This window comes from Vombatus ursinus, unplaced genomic scaffold (assembly GCF_900497805.2).
Source record: "Vombatus ursinus unplaced genomic scaffold, bare-nosed wombat genome assembly UNPS02014931.1, whole genome shotgun sequence".
Lineage (NCBI taxonomy): Eukaryota > Metazoa > Chordata > Mammalia > Diprotodontia > Vombatidae > Vombatus > Vombatus ursinus.
The window spans coordinates 29,404-52,774 of record NW_020954709.1 but is presented as its reverse complement, the minus strand read 5'-3'; the positions used below and the strand labels follow the sequence as shown (position 1 = coordinate 52,774).

At 36.1% G+C, this 23,371-nt stretch overlaps 1 protein-coding gene across 1 annotated transcript; it reads left to right on the top strand.

The window, feature by feature from the left end:
• The first annotated feature begins 10,030 nt into the window (after positions 1 to 10,030).
• LOC114029389 (trace amine-associated receptor 9) lies at positions 10,031 to 11,104 on the top strand. The gene has a single exon (XM_027843790.1). It carries the CDS (start codon positions 10,058 to 10,060, stop codon positions 11,102 to 11,104), a length of 1,047 nt encoding a protein of 348 aa, XP_027699591.1. The 5' UTR covers positions 10,031 to 10,057.
• The last annotated feature ends 12,267 nt before the right edge of the window (positions 11,105 to 23,371 follow it).

Below are 23,371 nucleotides of genomic sequence, written 5' to 3'. Positions count from 1 at the left end.
TACTGAAATGTAGTGATACTCCAGTCCTGCTGCTTCTGTCACACATAGAAAACTTTTTCTTTCCTACATGGGTAAGAAATTCTGTAGGAAGTTTTTCCCCTAGCCCATGTGCACTGGGTGGTGGGTAGGGATCCTTCTCTATTTCCTCTCATTCATCCTTACATAGTCATCATTTCACTAAAGAGTTAAAGAGACAGCAAGATAGGTAAGATCAGAAATTACACATAAGTGATTCAGTAATACCCGAAACAAAGATAGTGAGTGCCATAACATCCTGGATTGTTGTAATACTTGTTCCAATATTCTCTTAGAGCAAGGACATCTCACTATAACCTCACATGCCATACATCTAAAAGTCAGATTATTAGTTTTTGCCATAAAAATTGTATTTCCATCTACAGTCACTATTACTTAGAATATCAGAGCTAGAGGGAACTTCACAGTCACTGCCCCTGTTCCCTGCCTCCCAAAATGATTTCTAAAACATACCTGACAAAAAGTCATTCGCTTTTTCTTGAAGACTTCCAGTAAGGGGAAGCAAATTATCTCCTGGGGCCACTTCATTTCTGAATAACTCTAATTGTTAGGACATTTTTCCTCCCATCAAACTTAAATTTGTGTCTTCATATATTGTACTGCTCTCTACTGCTCTGCCTTCTGGTATCAAATAGAACCAGTTTGACCTGGTTTGTTTTCCACAGGATGGTTCATCAAATATTTGAAGAAAGCTTCATGTCCCCCCTGAGTTTTCTTTTCCCCAGGCAGAATGTGCTCAGCTCATATAACTGATATGGCATGATCTTGAGGCCTTCCATTCTCCTAGTTACCCCTCTTCTGGACACTCTCTACCTCACCAACATCCTTCCTAAAATGCAGCATCCAGAACTGAACAAAGTACCCCAGATGTAGTTTGACCAAGGCAGAGTTCAGTAGGGCCATCCTTTCCTAATGCTGGAAGTTATATCTCTCTTAAAACAGGCCACGGTTATATTGGATTTATTTGGCTGCATATGGGTCACACTATTGACTAATATTTAAGTTAAAGTTCACTATCTCTTCAAGACCATTTCCATACAAATTGCTCTCTAACCATTCCTCGCTAATTTTGTGAGTGGAAGACAAATTTATTGAATCCAAATGTTATACTTTATATTTTTCCCTATTAAATCTTACCATGTTAGATTCAAACCAGTGTCCTAGGGTTCTAAGATCCTAATGGAGCCTGACTGTCATTAGTATGTTAGCTAACCCTCCCAGCTTTGTATTCTCTATAAACCTGATAAAGATACCATCTATGTTCCTATGTAAGTCATTAATTAAAAAAATGTGAAAGAGCACTGTGCTAAGCACAGATTCCTGGGGTACTGTAGACCTTCTTTTTAATGATCAATATCTGAGTTTAACCATTCAACAGCTCTTAGTCTATCTCACTGTACTAGTGTATATCCCATATCTCTTCACTGAGGCAGATACAATGGAAAGAGCACTGGATTTGGAGTGAGACTACATTTGTTCAAATCCCAGCCCTGTTATTTGTAATTTATGTGACCATAGACAAGTAATTTCATCATCGTTCACTTCCTTGGGCATCAGTTTCCTTATCAGTAAAATGAGGAGGTTAGCTAATCACGAAAGGTCCTTTTAGCTCTAAACCTATGATCTTATGATCTGATTCTCACACACACACAGACACACATACACAAAATGAGAGATTTTAACAAGTGCTTTGTTAAAATCTAGACAAGTAATATCTCCCTCATCTGTCAGTTTCCTGTCAAAGAGAAGAAATAAATTTAGGCTGGCATAAGTGACCTGTTCTTTATAAGTTATTCTGAATATTTGTTCCTTCTTTTTTTAGATGTTTAATACACATCTCTTTACTAATGTATTTTATACTTACTGCCTGCAGGAGAAGTCAACAAATAGATTCTATTCCATTCTCCCTATGGCACTATCATTTATTTAGTATTCCATGTTTGAAGCCTTAGAGTGATCTTTGACTCTTTTCTCTTTCTTGCTTCTTATAGCCAATCAATTAATAAGTCCTATAAATTCTACCTCAACACAATCTCAATGATTCATAACCTTCCTCTTTATTTCCATTGTCATCACCTTAGCAATTGCACTTATTACTACCTTATTGGACTATTACCTCTTAATGATTAGCCTCTTGATAGATCTCCCTTCCTCCACTATCTTTCCCTTACAATCTATCCTTCATATTGTTAGCAGATTAATCTTCCTGAAGCATATATCTGGTCATGTTAAATCTTCTATTCAAAAATATTCCATGATTTCTTATTGCCTGCTAAGTTCATCTATAAATTGATACTACCTAACTTACCACTATTATCTCATAACATTCCTCAAATATTCCTACTACTCTCAGAACTCCCTTCCTTGAAAACTTACTGCATTTTCACAGTTCTGTGTCCTTGTTCATTCACTTACATTCTCTATATGTACAATGGCCTTTATTATCCTCTTAACCTGTTTAATTTCTCCCTATTCTTAAAAGCCCAACTTGGATGCTACCTATTCTATGAAGTATTCTTGAATCTCCCCTGTTGATTGTCACATTCCTTTACTGGAATTTATATAAAACCTTCTTTCGAACCCTGCTAATACATTTTTTTAATTTAATGTTATTAGTTACCCTCCTCCTAGACTATAAGTCCACTGGGGCAGGGATTGTATCTTACCTAAATTTTGCATTTTCCTTAGTGTCTAGCACAGCATTTCACACATAGTTCATATTTAATAAATTAATTGGTTCTAATTCAGAGTTTAGAGTAAGTAGCATATTGCTGCAGAGGATTAGTGGTCTTACAACTTGGGAGGATTAATAATAATAGCTAACATTTATGTAGTGCTTAATATGTATCAGGCACTACGCTAAAAACTTTCCAATTATTATCTCATTTGATCCTTACAACAAACCTTGCAAGATAAGTGTTATTATTATTCCTATTTTACAGATGAGAAATCTGAGGCAACTAGTGACTATATGAGGCCAGATTTAGACTCAGTTCTTCTTGATTCCAGGTCTGGTGTGTCACTTAGCTATTTGAAAGTAAGAGTAAAAATGGATGAGCATCCTGGCTCACGGCAGGAAAAGAGAATCTCAGCCCTTTTTTATTTTTGACTATAATCAGAGTTTCTACCTGGGGGAGATAACACAACTGAGCTGAGATGGGAATAAAGCAGGTGTGTTGGTTGCCTTGGGAGACTAAACTGTTATTTCTATTCACACAAAGGCAACATGCAGCTAATCTATAATGTTGCTGTTTATGAGACTAGCCCCTCACTAATACAGCTACAGAAGGCTATGGTCCAAGGCAAAAGGAAGAAGGTGTTAGCAGGGACTACGTTTGCAATGAGGCAACCACTCTAGGGTTCAGAGGAAATTGTCACCCTTTGTGAGTAGTCTGTGGTGATCTTGTGCTTTCTGATTCAATAGAAGCTTCATACCTCTTAAAACCACCTAAGATTCCTCATTTATGATGTGCTTAGCAAAAGCATGACAATTATACTGTATTTGTAGGATATCTTTTACATAGGCATCTACCTACTTGCTATTCTGCTCGCCACCAATGACCTTGAAATGGTGGTTAAAAACCACAAAGGCTCTTCCACTGTAGAAGTGTTTGTGGAGTATGTGTTATAGACCCATTATACTTCATAATGTCATGGAAAATAGTTTCTTTTAAAGTGTGAGATACTGTCTCACACTGAGATTTTTAAATAACATAAGAGGTAAGAAATTGTTAATAGGTTACATTTTTTTTTCTCTTGCTTTTCAATAGGAATCCTGCAGAGAAGGGTCAAAAACAAAGAACTTAGTTGTCTGAAACCTTGTTTCAGTGGCCAGTTCATCGTTTGAAAGCACCTGCTCCCACCAGATATTATTCTAAGTAAAATTAAGAGGTAGATCCTGATTAAACTTCTTTGGCCATGTAATCTACACCAGAAACTTATTCAAAAGCACCTTCTTTCCATAATTCATTGGAGAAACAATAACTTGACAAGTATTTATGAGGCCCTACTTTGACAGAGCACTGAGGAGATTAAAGAGTCTAGATAAGGCCTAATCTCTGCCTTCATAGAGTTTACAAATTAGCAAAGGAGAAGGGGAACATAACAAATACAGTATAAAACTACAAAACAAATAACTACAATATAAACACTAATATAAAGCAATATATCATAAGTGCAAAAGAGAGATGCCAACAAATTACTTGGTAAGATTCAAGGGTTAATGGATAACAGGGAATCAAAAAAGGCTTCACAAGGGATATTATATTTATATTTGGCTCTAAAGGATGGGTATGATTTCAAAAATCAAGAGTGGAGATATATGAGAGTCATTTCTAGGCAGAGAGAATAGAATAAGGGAAGGTATAGCATGAGAAAGTTCAAGGATTACTGTGTTTCGGGGGAAGAGTAAGGGGTAAGGGCAAAAAATCCTGTTTGGCTGGAGCATAGAGCATTGCAAGAGACTATACAGTATGAAGTAAGTCTGGAAAGCTTTAATGGGAGAAAGGGGACTGGCTTAGGCTGGCACCTGGTCCATTTAGGTTTTGTATTATAATGAAACAAGATACTACACAAGTCACAGGTAATTCACCAGTTAATGAAAAGAGATTTATCTATCCATAACACAGAAAGAATAATCAACAAAGATATTACAGCGCTTAGAGTCAGCAGATGCATCATCACCACCCCCTTTGCCTTTATATAGAAATGAGTCTGGTCAACAAGTTAGGGTCTGGTGACTCAGGAGGCCTTAGGACATTGGCCAGGCCTGAAGGGCCTTGACCCTATGTGCATGAATATTTTTATACTCTTAGGTGACCATGAAGCCACATCAATATGGCCAAAGCTACTAGGAAACTTCACTGAGGGAAGAATGACTGGAGCCTTAGGCTTCTGGGCCAATAAAATTCTGGAGATAACAATGTCACCTTTCGGGGGAAAACCAGACTATCCCTGCTGACAGTGGTCCCATCAGCTAGGAGCCAAGATGGTAGAGTAGCAGGAATTCTTCCACAATTCCTCTACAAAGGCCTAGAAAACACACCAGAATGAATTCTGATCAGGAAATCAAAGAAAAAAAATCACAGTGCATCATATTTCCAGCTCAGGTCAGCACAGAGAGATAGAGAGACGGACAAGGGCATACTGTTTCTAGCATTCCAGCATACTAGAACCGAAAGAAGACTGAGGCTATACATCAAGCAAGAAGAGTACCCAGATTCACACAGGAGAACTCCAACCTTGGAAGGAGGCAGAAACAGGTTTTATCTTGGAGTTCTGTCATTCACTGTCCAGTCCTGGGTCACAGATGTAGGACAGAGTGAGGAGGGAACCTATGCCTAGGGGTAACATTCTGAGGGGAAGGGAGAGGAATGGTAGACCAAGGTGAGGAATAGTCACAAGCCTCAGGGTATGTACTGAGGGGGGTGGTGGTGAGGAGGATGGGGGTGTGGAATTCAGAAGCAAACAGTAACTGTGTGGTTCTGACCTTAAAAGTAGAGCAAGATCTTGCTCTAGTCCAGACTGAAGGCAGCAGTAGAATAGAAAACACAGGAATCCCCGAGCGAAGAAGGTATCTATAATTCTGTAACTCTAAATCTGCAGAACTTTCTAGCTAGCTGAGAGAACTTTCTAGCTGTTCAAGTTCAAAAGCAGTATCCTTGAACTTCTAACCAGAGGGGCGCCAACAGGAGAGTTACTCAGACCTAGAGCCAGGTCACAAACTCAAAGAGCTCAGTCAAGGAGGGCAGTGATCAGACTTTGTCTTCAATCAGATCACTTTGGGAGCACTGAAAGTTTCCAGTTCTACTGTGCAGTCACTTAGACCCTAAGGCAACTCCATTTCTGGATAGCTCTAATTATTAAAGAATCCATAATACTCAATATCTCCAAGAAAGAAGACAAAGGTCTGAAGAGGACGGAAGTTGAGCCCATATTTCTCCTCAGACATATAAAGAGACTAGCAAAAAGCATAAACTCAGGAAGTAAAAATAATAATCAAGCAAACAAACAAACAACAACATAGATTTCCTTTCTTAAAGAGCTTAGGTGACAGGCAAAATCAAGACTCAAACCCAGTAGAAAATGACTCCGAAACACTGACAAGCAAAATTCCAAATTAAAACACAGCCTGGACACAAGTTCAACCAGAATTCGTGGAAGTGATGATGCAAGTTGTGTTTTAAGGATCAAAAAATATTTTTAAAACCAAATGAGAACGCAAGAAGAAAACACAGAAAAAGAAGTAAGAGCTACAGAAGAAAGATTTGGAAAGAGAATTTCCACTTCAGAATAAGAGGTGTAATACCTTACCCAAGAAAAAAAAACAAACTCCATGAAAATTATAGAGGACCAAATAAAAGCTAATGCCTCTATGATGCAAGAAATTCTAAAATAAAGTCAAAAGACTAAAAAAAGTAAGAAAACACACAAAAACAAATAGTCAGGAAAACAGACAAAAACATGTAATTTAAGAATCATTGCGTTACCTGAAAGACATGACCAAAAACAAGAGCCTAGACGTCATATTTCAAGGTCATAAATGAAAACTACCCAGCATCTCTTAGAACCAGAAGGAAAGGTAGAAATAGAAAGAATCCACTGACCGTCTTCTGAAAGAAATCATATAATGAAAACTCCAAGGAAAATTATAGCCAAAATCCAGAGCTTCCAGGGCAAAAATAATGGTCCTATCATAAAAGATAAAGGGGTACTAAACTGGATGGGAACTTAAATTCAAGTAAGTTTTATCCAAAAAATATTAACCATTACACCTAATCTATGTACCTTTTATTTACTGACCAGATAAAAATTAACATTTTATTTATTTATGCATGACCAGATTTATGCATAAGAAAATGAATTTGGCTCTAATATGAAGGAAAGAAAAAAGGATCATTGAAATATATGTAAAAGCAAATAGAAGGTCAGAAGAAGATACTAATAAGCAGAATAATTTTTAGAATGTGCTGCATTTATCATATACTTTTTTACAAACCCGGCTGTATAGAGATTCACAGTTTCATATGCAATGCTCATTTGTATTCTTTTTTGAATATGGAAATGCTTGTGTGTGTGTGTACTAAGTTCAGAATAAAAACAATTAAAATAGTTATATACATTAAAAGTTGGATATAGGTGGGTAGCTAGGTGGCACAGTGGATAGAGCTCCGGCCTTGGAGTCAGGAGGACCTGAGTTCAAATCTGACCTCAGACACATAACACTCACTAGCTGTGTGACCCTGGGCAAGTCACTTAATCCCAATTGCCCCCCCCCACAAAAAACAGTTGGATATATGATACAGGAAAAAAGAAAGGAATAGCTTAAAGAAGACAGGAACCCAAGTTCCCAATAGAACTTTCTAGACCCCACTAGTAATCTATAAAGCCATACAAAGTCATGGCTAAATGGAGAAAGAAGAAATGTAGCATTATGATTAACCAGTAAGCCTCATACTAAACTGATCAAGACTCAATCCAAAGTCATCCAGTAGTATCAGAATGTACTCATAGAAGGCAGTGTAGCATAGTATAAAAGTCAATGGACTAGGGTTGAGGAAATGTTATGATTTCACATTAACCAGCAGTGTAACCTTTGTCAAGTTACTTCACTTCTGGACCTTATCTGTAAAATGAGGTTGGACCTTTGTGCTCTGTAGTCTTTGGAAAGTCATATCTCCTCTTTGCTTAGCAAAAGCAGGAATTCAAAGCCCTTTACAAGTATAAGAATCTAATGTTTATTAACAAGGCATGTTAGCTTTAGGATGCTAAGGATATAGCTTCACTTTAAATGAAATGTAGGGTAGTGACCAGGACTTAATAGTAAAAGTATTCTTACCCAAGTAACTATTTTTATATAGTGACTAAGTAACATTTATTTCTTGGACACTTATGGAATATGTGCTTGGCCATAACATGAGCCGAGCAATGCACCTACTTGGGCAGGAGTGTGGAGGATGAATCACAGAGGACAGATATTGGAGGTAGGAACACCAGCTAGGAAACTTTTAATGGTATAAGTAAGAAGAGAAAAGGTACTGAATTAGGCTCATTCTAGGATCATCAGAAATAGAGCTGAAATAAGAATATTGCTCCAGTCTATCCCAGGTGAGACTCATTTTCAGTGGTTAAGTTTAAGTTCAAGGTTTTTCCTTATTGTGTCAGTCTTCTCAAGTGAGAGTAATACATGGAAGGAGTTGAAGGTAAACACAAAATTCTGTGGTTTACTGTGATATTAGAATGATAAACTGATTGTTGCCGTTCCTTTTGTTGTTGTTGTTTATATGAGGCAATTGGGGTTAGGGACTTACCCAGAGTAATAAAGCTAGTGAGGTGTTATGTGTCTGGGGCCGGATTTGAACTTAGTTCCTCCTGACTCCAGGGCCAATGCTCTATCCACTGCACCACTTAGTAACCCCTGTTGCTGCTGTTCTTGAAGAGGACCAATGATATCACAAGTGTGATATATTGATTTGCAGGTGAATGGGATTTGAATGAGGCAGGGCTAGGCAAAATTGACAGCTTCACTCTTTTCCAAAGTCATTGGAGTACAGTGGCAAGACAAAGATCAAGAAAACCATTGATGACCCAGGATGCAGTGGGTGACCTTGGTCTTTCTAAATTAAGGTCTTTCCCAGATCTGAGGCCACACCCTTTCAATGTCTAAGGGCTAGGTAAGAATTGAGACAAAAGATGGGCATACAGTGGAAGACAGTCAGGATGGTAAAGAGTCCCATATTTATGGCATATATTTGTTAAAGAAGGATCTGTTAAAGGAGCTGATATTTAGCTTGGAGAAAAGAAGGCTCAGAGAGAGACATGATAGCTGTCTTCCAGGATTTGAAAGGCTATCATTCAGAAAATGAATCAGATTTGTTCTGGCTGGTTCCAGACTGAGGTGGGAGCAATGAGTTGATGTCACAAAGAAGCAAATGTGGTGTTCACATAAGGAAAAATGTCCTTCTGATTAGAACTATACCAAAGTAGAATGGGTTGCTTTGGGAGACAGTAGTTTTCCCCAAAAGCAGGTCTTCCAGGAAAGGCTGGATTATAGCCAAAATCCAGAGCTTCCAGGGCAAAAATAGTGGTCCTATCATAAAAGATAAAAGGGTGCTAAACTGGGTGGGAACTTAAATTCAAGTAAGTTTTATCCAAAAAATATTAACCATTACACCTAATCTATGTACCTTTTATTTACTGACCAGATAAAAATTAACATTTTATTTATTTATGCATGACCAGATTTATGCATAAGAAAATGAATTTGTCTCTAATATAAAGGAAAGAAAAAAGATCATTGAAATATATGGGGCTACTTGGTAAATATATTGTAGGTGGACTTCTTTTTCAGGATGGCCACTGAGGTCTTTTGAAATAATTCTATTATTCTGTGCTTATTTTAATTTTGTTGTTACCTTTCTATAAATCATGTCACTGAATGGGGCTGACCAAGCAATGACAGAAAAAAAAAAACCAACTAGCTTTTACTTCCAAGAAAAAATAAAACCTATTAAAAATGACTATTAAGAATAAACTTAGTCTTCACACCTTATACTATAGGGATTTCACAGTAGTGGTTAAGGGAAGTTTTTTTTTTCTTTAGCACATGGGATCATTGATGCTGCTGGGGCAACTCAGGGGAAATCACCTTTTAAATAAAATTCTGCTATTGGTGCCTACTCATATGCATCTCAAGTCACAGCTGTTCTGAACAAGGAAGTATTCACAAGGTAAATAATGAAAAAGGACCATTTCCCATGGATAGTAGATGACATTTTCTAGTACTTGTAAATGTATTTCTAGCTGTTTAGTCATTTACTTAGTTTACTTACCTCATGATAGATTGCTAGTACAATTTTAACTTCTAAATATATGAAAGGACTTGGGAATAATTTTCAAGTGTCAAATAATTGATGTGAAAATGTAATAATTGGCAAAACAAAATCATGTTAACTTCCACACTTAAGAGACTTTTTCTTCCCTTTCCAGAATTGCCAGAATCAAGGATTCTTACAAGAAAGTAATGACCTCCAATTTGTCTCAACCAACAGTTGTTCAGCTCTGCTATGAGAATGTGAATGGATCTTGTGTCAAAACTCCTTACTCCCCAGGACCTCGAGCCATCCTATATGCAGTACTTGGTTTTGGGGCCGTGCTGGCAGTATTTGGCAATTTGCTGGTCATCATTGCCATCCTTCACTTCAAGCAGCTGCACACACCTACAAACTTCCTCATTGCCTCCTTGGCCTGTGCTGATTTTTTAGTTGGGGTGACTGTGATGCCCTTCAGTACAGTGAGGTCTGTGGAAAGTTGCTGGTACTTTGGGGAGAGTTACTGTAAATTTCACACATGTTTTGATACATCCTTTTGTTTTGCATCCCTCTTTCACTTGTGCTTCATCTCCATTGATAGATACATAGCTGTCACTGACCCTCTGGTCTATCCAACTAAGTTCACAGTTTCTGTTTCAGGGATATGTATTGCCCTTTCCTGGTTCTTTTCAGTGACGTATAGCTTTTCTATTTTTTACACAGGTGCCAATGATGATGGCATAGAGGACTTGGTAATTGCACTTACTTGTGTAGGAGGTTGTCAGGCTCCACTGAATCAGAATTGGGTTTTACTTTGCTTTCTTTTATTCTTTGTACCCACAGTTTCCATGGTCATTATATATGGCAAGATTTTTCTGGTGGCTAAACACCAGGCTAGGAAAATAGAAAGCACCAGCAGCCAAACCCAGGCCTCTGTAGAGAGCTATAAGGACAGAGTGGCCAAACGAGAGAGAAAGGCTGCTAAAACACTTGGGATTGCCATGGCTGCCTTTCTTGTTTCCTGGTTGCCATACATTACAGATGCAGTAATTGATGCCTATATGAATTTCATAACTCCCCCTTATGTATATGAGATCTTAGTTTGGTGCGTTTATTATAACTCAGCTATGAATCCTTTGATTTATGCCTCCTTTTACCCTTGGTTTCGGAAAGCAATAAAGCTGATTGTGAGTGGCAGAGTCTTAAGGAATGATTCTTCAATGATGAATTTATTTTCTGAGGAAGCAGAAATAGATTGAAAAAATTGCAATAAATCCAAATTATATGGATCAAGAGCAAAATCTTGGAACTCTAGAAATGTATTACCTGTCCAATTAGATGGAAATTACATTCAATCATTAATGGTTTTGGAACAAATATCTGCATATGTACTGAGAATTCAAAATTGGCTCACATGTAGGTATGATATTTCTGTATACTATTCTTGCTTGCTTACATCTCTGACCTCTTTCTCATTAATTACTAATTATTTCAATTGGTTGAATTCTACCTCCACTTTTTTAAGTAATTTGAAACTTTATTCTTTTCCCTCAGAGACACCTGGTATATAATATCCCAAAATATATGCAGCAAAAAATTTCTCCTGAAAAATTCATATGTAAAACTGAAAAATTCTAGTTTCAGATAAGTTTGAGGTGTATGAACAAGTCATTTGACTTCTGTGAAGCTCAATTCTCTTGTCTATAAAACTGGGATTGGTACAACCACAGGGTTTTTGAGAATAAAATACTTTCACAACTTTAAAGTGCTATACATACATTTGGGAATTATCACCATTTTTGTTGCTAGTACTAGTTTTTGTAATCCCCAAAGTTACGTATTAAGATTAGAATATGAGATTTCACAATACCTGGTTTGGGAAGAAATCATATATTAAAAGGACTATGTTTTTATTTTTAAAAAATGCTTAACTATAATGCCATGTTTAGAAATACCTATTTTCTCTGGGTTATAAGCATTATATATTGCATACTATTTTTTTGGGAATATGTATAATTTGTTTTAGTAGAAAGAGAAAATGAGTGTGTGGGGGGGAAGTTTTTATGTTTTTTTTTCAGTTCAGTGTTTATTATATAGATAGTCACTTCAATGATAACTAAATCAAAAATTCTCAAAAAAAATCAACATTCTGTTGGTGGTTTCAATTATCTCAAGCTATACTAGACATTTCTCAATACAAAATTAATCCAGTTTAATTGAAAGATAAAATTATGTGATATATTTAAAGGAATCAAGAGGGAGGAAAATGAACAAAGCAATAAACAATAGGTCCCTCACCACACAAAATGTTTCAAACTCTTTGCAGTTTACTTGCATAGTGTAGACCAGTGGTATCGAATATAAATTGAAATACACAAGGATCTCTGAAGGTACATATTGACATAGAAAACCCACATATTAACAATGTCTATGTTTTATTGTATTTTGATTTTTTAAAAGTATTTCCCAATTACATTTTAATCTAATTCAACTGCACTAGGGTAAGTTGTGGGTCACACGAAGCTGTTTGATGCCTCTGGTGTAGGTTATACTGTAAAATAAACCTCTTTATTTTATGAACTGGAAAGGAGAACAATAAATAGTCATAACTCCTCCAAAAAAATGACCTTCTATACATTTTTAAAATTGCTTGTTCCCAAAATAGTTTTTAAACTAGTGAAGGTATCTCATTACAAGTATTTATTCATGTAGCTCTATTTAGCAAAACCACAGATTCTGTGTACTGATCTAGTCCCTCTCCACCCTAACAGAGAGAAATTGAATGTAGACCAATAGATTACAAGGATCGTATCAGCATCTATGCAGAGAAGGAATGGATAGGTGGGGCCACTAATTGTCAGAGAAAGTTGTGGAATTGAATTGCTATCCAGTGGATGAGTTAGTTGGGCAAAAATAGAGAAGGGGAGAAAGGAAAGATATATTTGGGGTAACTGCAAGACCTAGAAATGTAAGGAATAGTCATACAATCATGGAGTTTGAGCCAAAAGGAATCTTGGAAGTCACCTAGCACAATTTCTTCATACAAATGAGTAAACTAAGGCACAGAGAGATAAAGAGACTTGGTCAAGTTGAAAAAGGTAGTAAGTGGCAGTCAGGATTTGAACCCAGGTCATTCAAGTCCAATGTCTTTTCACTGTGCTGTCTTGGGGAAAACACTGAGAAGTGGGAAGGATAATGATCTCACAATGAGTTTTCTATCACCTTATCTAATTGATGTCATTACTATTCCTGTATTTCAGTGCAGAAGCTGAGATCTAAAGAAAAGAGAGGTGTGTGGATGCAAATCCCCTCCCCTGCATGTGTCTTGGTAAAATGTAAATATCCCAGGATAAACCTCAAGAGGAGGAAGTATCTCATCAGCATTCCTATTTGTCTAATCTGTCAGCTCTGCTGGAAAAACAGAATCCTTATTTGTCTAATCTGTGAACTCTGCTGGAAAAACTAGAATGCTTGCCCAGATGAGAAAGGGAACTCTCAGGCTTTCACAGCTAATGTCCAAGGAGAAAAACAGTACTTCCTAGGAGAAGCTGAATGGTCTAGTGGAAAGACATTGGATTTGGAGCAGGAGACCTGGGTTCCGATGTTATGTGATTTAACTAGTTGCTAGTTATGTGGCTTTAGACAAGTCATTTAAGTTCTCTACATCTATTTCCTTATCTGTAAAAATAAGAGAATTATAATAAATGATTTCTACAGTTTCTTCTAGCTGTACATCCCATAATAAAAACAGACAATAGGGGAGCCAGCCAGGGGAGAGCAGTGACTCCATTTCTATGTAGAGTCACTAGCAGACCTTGCCAACAGAGAGGGATGCAGAAAGCATTATGGAAGTACCTCACTGAGGACTCTGGCACGAATATTCTTCTCTCAGCAATCATTGTTACTAGGCACTGAGAGCCCCTGGGGTGGTATGGAACTTCAGGTGATTGCTGTTTGTTTTGAAGGTTAATATTTATTGATTTTTTTTTTTGTTTACTAAGGAAATTCCCTTCTGATACATGGTAGCCACTACAATGCACTTACAGAGTGTAGATGCACCGGATACCCTGGTGCAAAGATTTTCCTAAATTTCTAGGTGAGACCTCAAGCCAAGAAAATATTTTTGGTAAATTTTTTATTCATTTTAATCTTAAATACAAAACAAGAAGAGAAAAAAAAGAACATTTCTACATATACAGCAGAACATAAGAAAATATTCAATATAAAAAATAAATTTCCAGTTCAAGAACACCTACATAATAAATACCACACATTGTTTTCAAACCTACCCAACTTTTCTTTGCTTCCTTCTAGGTTTTCTTTTGTTCTCAGCTGTGTACTTTTTACTTTTTTTTCCTCTCTTCCTCCCCACTCTCCTCCCCCTGCCCTAGAGAAGGCTACAATTAAGCATGGATATATATATATATATATAAAATATGTATATATATAATATATATACACACACATATATATACATATATATGTATATATATATACATGCACATCATAGATATCTATAAACATAAACATATATACATGTATACAGTCATTGGTTATTGTCCTTTGTTGTCAAAGAGGACCAAAATGACATCACTATGTTAGAGTTAAGTTGCAATGTGCCCAATTGTGACTGATCAGACCAATATGACCTCAGAATGATCTACCACAGGTCAGGTACAAATTGTTCATGTGAACATTTGGGGTGGGTTCTCTAAATTTGTGCATCTTGCATTTATTTTGAACTACTCCAAATCTATTTTGCTCATACAACACAGCACCTTCTTTAATGAGGGGTTTAGATGCTGCGTGGTCCTGTGCCAGTGTGTCCCATGCTACACAATTAATTCCCAAGTTCTTTAGAGAGACCACACAAGCACATACACACATAAATACACTCATACACTTATATGTAAGACCATATTATGCATATTTCCACTTGTCATTTCTTTCTCTGGAAGTTGGTGGCATCTTCCTTCATACTCCAAGTCTTTCCATGCTTTTTCTAAATCAACTAGCTTATCATTTGCTACAGCACAGCAGTATTCCAACATAATCACATTTTATCTAATAGATTTTCTATGACCCCAGCTTTTTTGCTCTATGAAATAAAGTTTTCCAAGACCTACGATTCTTCAACTTGTAAACTGCTAGTTCTTGTGTAATCTTTATTGTAGCTCCATGACATTTAAAGTATTTTTTCTTTTTGCTTGCAATATTTTCTCCTTAACCTGGGAATTTTGAAAATTGACTATGATATTCCTGTAAGTTTTCCTCCTGCGATCTCTTTCAGGTGGTGATCAGTGAATTTTTTCTATTTCTGCTTTGCCTAGAACTTTTGTTCTAGAACTTCAGGGCATTTTTCCTTGATAATTTCTTGTAATATTGTATCAAGATTCTTTTTTTGATAGTAACTTTCATGTAGTTCAACTATTCTTATATTGTCTTTTCTTGATCTGTTTTCTATATCACTTGTTTTTCTGATGAGATCTTTCACATTCTCTTCTATTTTTAGGCCAAGGGAATTATGATACTTCCCCATTCCCCAATAAAGTAACCTAAGTCCTTCATGCCACAGGTATATCTTATGTAAGGCTTATTTATTTTGTTAGTTTTGTTCTGGACCTATGAGTTCATCCATGTAGGGAACTCCTGGTGTGTATGTGTGTGTGTGTGTGTGTGTGTGTGTGTGTGTGTGTGTGTGTGTGTGTAATCTTCATCCACTAAGGCAGAGAGGGGCAATAGAAGAATCATGAAGTCCAAAGACTTTGTTTAAATCTTAACTCTGATTTACTATCTCCGTGACCAGGGGAAAAACACTTAATCTCTCTGGGCCTCAGTGTCTTCATCTATTCGATTAAATGATTTCTCATCTATGATCACCTATAACTTATAGTCTGAAGGAATTGCCTGAGGACACTGAGTGGCTCCATACCTTTTGCAGGGTCCCACAGTTAGCATAAGTCAAAAATAGAACTTGAACTCAGGTTTTCCATACTTCATGGCTTGTTCTCTATTCAATGTGTCATATTCTTTCTCTCACAAGCCTTATTGAATTCAAAAAAGGAATTAATTATGAATATTTGAAAGGGAAAAAAAAGGGTTGGGACAGGAGAAACTTTTTACCAGGAAGGGTTTGGAAAGATAACAGAAGTCTTTTCACCAGACAAATCTTCAAGGCAACTTTTTAAAGAAGGACATAGATTAAAATTGCTGGGACTTAGTGCACTAAGCTAACAGAGATACAGTTCTGCTTTATAATTCCCTCTAAAACCCATTTGTCTTCTTGCAAAAGTGTATAATTGGTCACAAAGTGAATTTCATGTGGTACTTGTGCTCATCCATCCAAAATATAGGAAAAACAACTCAAAGTACAGGGCTTTCTGTTGGTAGCCTTATAGAGCTAATCTTCATGTATTGCTTATACCTTGAAATGTAAATAATAATAAGAAACATAATTTGCCAGACTTATTTTTTCTTCTATTCACTTTCAGCATGAACTCTTAGTACCTTTTAAATTTTATTTATTTTCTTTATAATTTATGAAATAAAACATTTCCATAACATAGTAAAATAAAAAAAATGTGATTATACACAAGACTACAAATCTATTATGTACAACTTGCTATTCCATTTAAATACATAATAAAATTATCATATGAATTTCTTTAAACTGACAGAAGAAATAAACACAGTTAACTCCATATCCAGGTGAAATCTTGTTGACATGCTCTCATTAAATAGACAGTGTACTTTCAATTGACTATCTCCTTCTGCATTTGTGTTCCCCAGATAAATCAGTATGTTGAGTTAAGAAAGGGAAGCCATCTCTGCTTTAGGCTGATGCTATCTCCAGGACCAAGAAGGGAATGTGGTAGAGAAATTAGACAATTTTTTCAACACTGTCTGAGAGTTTTACAACAATCATTTTCTCATTTTGTACCAAAAATTGTGGGCTTCTGGAGTATAACAATGACAGGCATACAGCATTTTTTTTTTTGACTCAGTGGCACCCTGTCCCAATAGCTCACAACTCATAATCTGGAAGTACACTTCTTTTTTTCACCTTGTTTCAGACCTGGAGCTATTTAAAAAATCACTTACAATCACAAATATCCTGACATGAAGCAAAGAGGGAGGTGGAAATCAGGGAAATTCGAAATTTAGGGAGGTCAAGCTGGGAGACATGATTTAAAATAAGCAAACAAACTGAACTGGAAACATGATCTCATACAAAGAGCACTGAGAGAGCAGATATAAGTACAGATTTCAGTCTTGCTACTATGTAACTGTGTGATCTTAAGTAAATTAACTAATGTCTCTGTGCTTCAGTTTCCTCTACTGGAAAATGGGACTAATAATATCTTTATCTATGACAATTTTAGTAAGGATAAAAATATAATAGGTATGAAAAGACTTTAAAATTAATATTAATAGTTGATATTTATATAGTACTTTGTGTTTTTTGAGGCAATTTACATATATTATCTCATTTGATACTCCCAACAACCTAATCAATTAGATCAGACAAGAATTTATGTTCTCAGTTTTGCAGATTAGAAAACTGAGGCCCAGAGAGGCAGGGTGATTTGCCCAGAGTTACATGGACACTTACTGACAAAGCCGGTGGATAAATCCACATCTTTTGACCCCAAATTCAATGTTCTTTCCATTACACATAGCTTCAGAATTATGTAAATGCAAGGTATTTCACTTTGAAACCAAATTTAATTATTATTATTAATAAGGGAAAATTCAAAACCAAAGATGTCCATTTCTGATTATGATTCAGAAGGCTCCCAGAAACCTTCTATTTCATCTATACAGTGAAACATGTACAGGCATACAAGCTGGATGGAGTAGTGTCAGGCTAAGTGAATTAGTCAAAACCCCTAGCATCTGTTATTTACTGGACACAGTCATATGAGCTCATCAAAGGAAAGAAGCAGCCCTAGTCCTTTTTTTTTAGGTATTACCATAATCATCCTGAAATAACTGAGAGGAGTATATTGTCTAGGGACTCCTAGGCCTCATCTTGAAGTTTCTTTCTCCCTTATTTGACTGCAATGGACAACAAAAATTATGGACATTCAAAATGAATACACAATCTACTGAGTCATAAAAATTTTTACCCAAGACAAATATCACCAGGGTTTCATCATATTGGGGTCTATGTTTGAACCATGTATTCAAAATTAAAATCAAACTCTAAATAGGATTCCAAATTTGGTGGCTGAGTGGGAAGAAGATGTTTAACATGGAGTGAGGTGGGGCGGGTTAGGTTATCTGGGGAAAAGGAACACAAGGTGTTTCTGGCCAAGACACCCTATATTTTAAAAATATCTTATAAAGCTCTGTAGGTGGTATATAGTACTCATTGCCACTTCTGACAAAGTTGCGGTACTGGTGTGGAACATGTTTCTCTACACAGGTTGTAAATATGTGTAAATACATAAATAATGAAGATTTAAATATATGAATATAAATAAATATATAAATACAAATAATGGAGACATTATTACATTGTTGTTCAGTCACGTCCAACTCTTCATGACCCCATGGACGATGGGGTTTTTCTTTCATTTCCTTCTCCAGTAGATTAAGGCAAGCAAAGGTTAAGTGACTCACCCAGGGTCACATAGCTAATAAATGTTTGACGTCAGATTTGAACTCAGGTGGTCTTCCTGACTCTATGTCCAGCACTCTATCCACTGAACCACTTAGCCACTTATCTGCCTCCTCATTATTACTTTATTATAATATAAATTTTTGTTGTAAAAATCTCCATTAATACCACTGGCAGAGTCTTGAGGAATGGCTCTTCAGCAATGAATTTATTTTCTGAAAAAGTAGAAATACAAAACTGAGAAAGTTTTTGCATAAAATTCCAAACTAATATGGATTGAAAATTAAAGGTAAACTATAATCTCTGATGGGCAATTCAAAAAGTGTAATAGATTTGTCAAATTCATAGAAAACTTCATTCAACTGGTGATAATCCTGAGACATTTGTCGCCTTCATACACTCAGATGTTTTCAAATTAATATCAGAAGTAGGTAGCATTTATTGACAATGTAAAATTTCTATACAACTGTAAGTTATAAAATGAAAGAAATTGACCCAAGGAGGCCAAAGACAGAAGCAGAGATTCAATATGTACCAAAATATTTATAACAACTTTCTTCATGTAGCAAAGAACTGGAAACAAAGTAGATATCCATTAATTAGGGAAGGATGAGGAGGAGGGAACATTGTGCATAAATTAAGTGGAATATTATTTAGTAAGAGATTATGAATATGAGAAATTTACAAACTTGGGAAGATTTGTATGAACTAATACACAGTGAAATAGCAGAGTCAGAAAAAAAAACCATATACAATGATTCCAACAATGTAAATGAAAAAGTCACTGATTGGAAACAAAACTCTGAATAATCAAAAAATCAAAAATAGTTCCAAAGGTCATATAGTGAAACATAACTCTCTATTCTTAACAAAGAGGTGAGAAGCAATGAAGGTAGAATGGAGGCTACAATGTTAAATGGAATTACTGTATCAGTGGGTTTTTTGTATATTTAACCATTTTTTCTTTGTTTACCAGGGAGGGTCTAATTCTGGACTGAGAGATGAGGTATAATAAAAAGGGATATATTAGAATTGTCAGTGATATAAAAACAGAAGGCTCAATTCTTTGTGCATTCTATGAAGGAATTAAACTAGTCTGTTTCCTCATCAATGCTGAGGTATTTGATGAGAAAATAGATTTAGAGTTGGCAAAGACTAAACTTTGTATTTGGTTTTTTTTTTTTGCTTCTCTCTTCAAATAACTTATTTTTTTGTCTTTGTAGCATTTTCATTGATGTTTGGTACCCAAAATAAAGGGAATAGCAGCAGCTAGCATTTACACAGCACTTTAAACTTTGTAGAGTGCTTTACAGATAGTATCTCATTTTATCCTCATGATACTTCTGGGAGATAGGTATTATTATCCCTGGAAAACAAGGCAGAAAGAGGTTAAGTGACTTGCCAAGGCTCACACAACAAGAAATTATCTGAGGCTGGGTTTGGATGCAGGTCTTCCTGATTTCAGGACCTGTGATCTATCCGTTCTACCTCCTCATTGCCTCAAAACTACAGGAAAATTTCTTAAATATGAAATAAGTTGCAAATAATCAAATAGTAGTATCAGTAATGTACTAGTCTCTATATTCTGTGCTTTTGAAATAAACACACTTAGTAAATTCTCTTTTATGCTGTAGTGTGTATTTTACCGCTTCTCCTAGAGTGTAAGCCAGGCTGGCAGCCTCCCACAGGTCTCAAATAGGAATGAAAATGTATAAAAAATATAATTGTCCATTTTCAGGTAAATCTATTTTTATCGCCTCTCTAATAGTTATTTCTACACCCACAGAAATGAGAATTGTTTCTACAAAATTGAAACATGTGAGACATACATACCAGTAGATTGGTGGTAGGTTTGAAAAATCTTCAAAACACTCCTTTCCTTGTCCCTCCCCATGTCCATTTCTATTTCTATGCTAAATGTATATTTTAAACAATAAACTGGGCTTAAGTATAAAATACTTTAGAAATTATCTATATGTTTCTCTCTGTCTCACTTTTCCTTCCTAAAGTGAGCATGCAACACTCCCTTACCTCTGAGCTAGGCTGTGAACATTAGAATATGTTGTTTTTGAAAATGTGGCTTTTCTTTTATGCATGGAAGCTGACCCAAAGCAAATTATACTTCCCTCATTTTAGGACCTGTCCTGTTACTCATCAATAAAACTGCTTCATCAAACATCAAGATGTTCTTTAACAGTCATGTGGCCAGCTGTGTCACAGAGATTTAAAAATAAAAAAGTACTTTAACTCCATTCTTAATTAACTGGAAATGAAAGCTAATAAAGTACTTAGCCAGTAAAAGGTGAACATTGTCTTTTGCATATTGTGTTACTGTACTAACATGAACACCACCTTGACTGAGCTCAAAGTTTTCAAACTCCAAATTGTGTCTTCTTTCTATTCCTCCATGCAGTCCCTAACTTGGCATTCCAGATGTGGCAAGTGTCATCACCAGTTATTATAATAACACCACAAGTAGAGTCCTTGACACACTTGTATGCCATGACATTTAGGGAGCTCTTGGCCAACATCTGGGGGCATCAAGGGCCTCTAGTCTCTGCCTTTGATGGCTTTTTCTTTCCCCATCCCAGCTGATGGGAGGTGGATTTCCCCAAATATGCTCAGTCTCATATTCTTCATTCAATCTCCCCTATCATGTCATGCTCCAGACACCTACTAACTACAACCATTGTCTAGCCTTCTGTACCACGACCCTCAGGCTAACTTCCATGCCATCTACTGCATGTCATATTTACTTCTTAAGGCTCCTAACTCAGATCTCAAGACCAAAAAAAAAAAAAGGTCTACTCACAGTGCCTTGGTCCTACTGCCAAAGGCAAAAAATAGGGAGGAATCCTTCCCCAAAGATGAGATACTATTTCTATCATGCTCCTCTCACTCCTAAACTCCTGCCACATGCAGGCAGGTCTAGAGCAGAGATAACAATGTATAGTGGATCCCCATGCTTTAGGAACTGGAAATGAGAACAATTAATTAATAACAGTTATCTTTCATAAAGTTGGTTAATGATTTGTGGAAATAGCTATTCATTTTTTAAAAATTTAATAGAAGTCCTGATGTTTCATTTGGAACATTTGCCCCTCTGAAAACTGGCAATATTAAAGAGCATTTTGAATAGTAGTGCTTGATTCTAGGGCCATTTCCATCAATAACCAAACAAGTCACAAGACTGCTTTGTTCCACAGGAATGGAAGCTTTAGAAGAGAGTCTCGGATATAGAAAGAAAATAGGAGGAGAAAACAACACAATTTTACAGGGAAAGGGCAGAAAGAAAATTGTCTCCTGGAATAATACCTCATAACTGCTCAGATCTTTACAAAGTGGCTCTAAATATGATCTTATTAGACTCTCATAACTTTGCCAATGACACAAGACAGAAAAAGCCATTTTACAGAGGAGTAAGATGAATTTCAAATAACTTAGGTAGGTTTTCCAGAACCACAGAGGTGGTAGACAACACTTTTTGTGCTTCAACTCACTGCATATTTCACCAAACTCACACAGGGTGGTACAGAGGATAGTGTAATGGACTTGGAGTATGAAAGACTCATCTTTTTGAGTTTAAATCTGGCCTCAGACTCTTCCTAGCTGTGTGACCCTGAGCAAATCACTTAACCCTGTTTGCCTAAGTTCCTTATCTGTGAAATGAAGGAGGAAATGTCAAACCACTCTAAGATCTTTGTGTTTTCCCCCCCATTTAATAGTATTTTATTTTTTCCAATTACATGTAAACATAGATTTCAACATTCATTTTTATAAAATGTTGAGTTCCAAATTTTTTTCCCTCTCTTCCCTTCCCCCTTTCCCAGGATAGCAAACAATCTGATATAGTTTATCCATGTACCAACATGTTAAACACATTTCTACATTAGTGATATTGTAAAAGAAGACTCATTAGAAAAAGGAAAAACCATGAGAAAGAAAAAAAAGTGAAAATAGTACACTTCAATCTGCATTCAGAATCCATAGATCTTTCTCTGGATATGCATAGCATTTTCCATCATGAGTCTTCTAGAGTTGTCTTGGATCATTGTGTTGCTGAGAAGAGCTAAGTCTGTCATAACTGATCATCACACAATGCTGCTGTTATTGTGCACAATGCTCTCCCAGTTCTGCTCACTTCACTCAGCATCAGTTCATGTAAATCTTTTTTTCTGAAACCAGCCTGCTCATCATTTCTTATAGCACAATAGTATTCCATTATACTCATATACCACAACTTGTTCAGTCATTCCCCAAGTGACGGGCATTCCCTCAATTTCTAATTCTTTGCCACCATAAAAAATAAAGCTGCTGTAAATATTCTTGTACATGTAGGTCCTTTTCTCTTTTTTATGATATCTTTGGGATACAGACCTAGTAATGGTATTGCTGGATCCAAGGGTATGCACAGTTTTATAGTTTTTGGGGCACAGTTTCAAATTGCTCTCCAGAATAGTTGGATCAGTTCACAACTCCACCAACAATGCATTAGTGTTCCAATTTTCCCATATCTCCAATGTTTATCATTTTCCTTTTCTGTCATATTATTCAATCTGATAGATGTGAGGTGGTACCTCAGAGATTTTTTAATTTGCATTTCTCTAATCAATTGTTATTTAGAGTGTTTTTATATGACTACAGATAACTTTGATTTCTTGTTCTGAAAAACTGCCTATTAATATCCTTTGACTATTTGTGAATTGGGGAATGACTTATATTCTTATAAATTTGACTCAGTTCTCTATATATTTGAGAAATGAGGCCTTTATTAGAAACACTGGCTGTAAAACAAAACAAAACAACAACAACAACAACAACTATTTTCCAGCTTTCTGTTTTCCTTCTGATCTTGGTTGCATTGGTTTTGCTTGTGTAAAACCTTTATTTAATTTAATGTAAT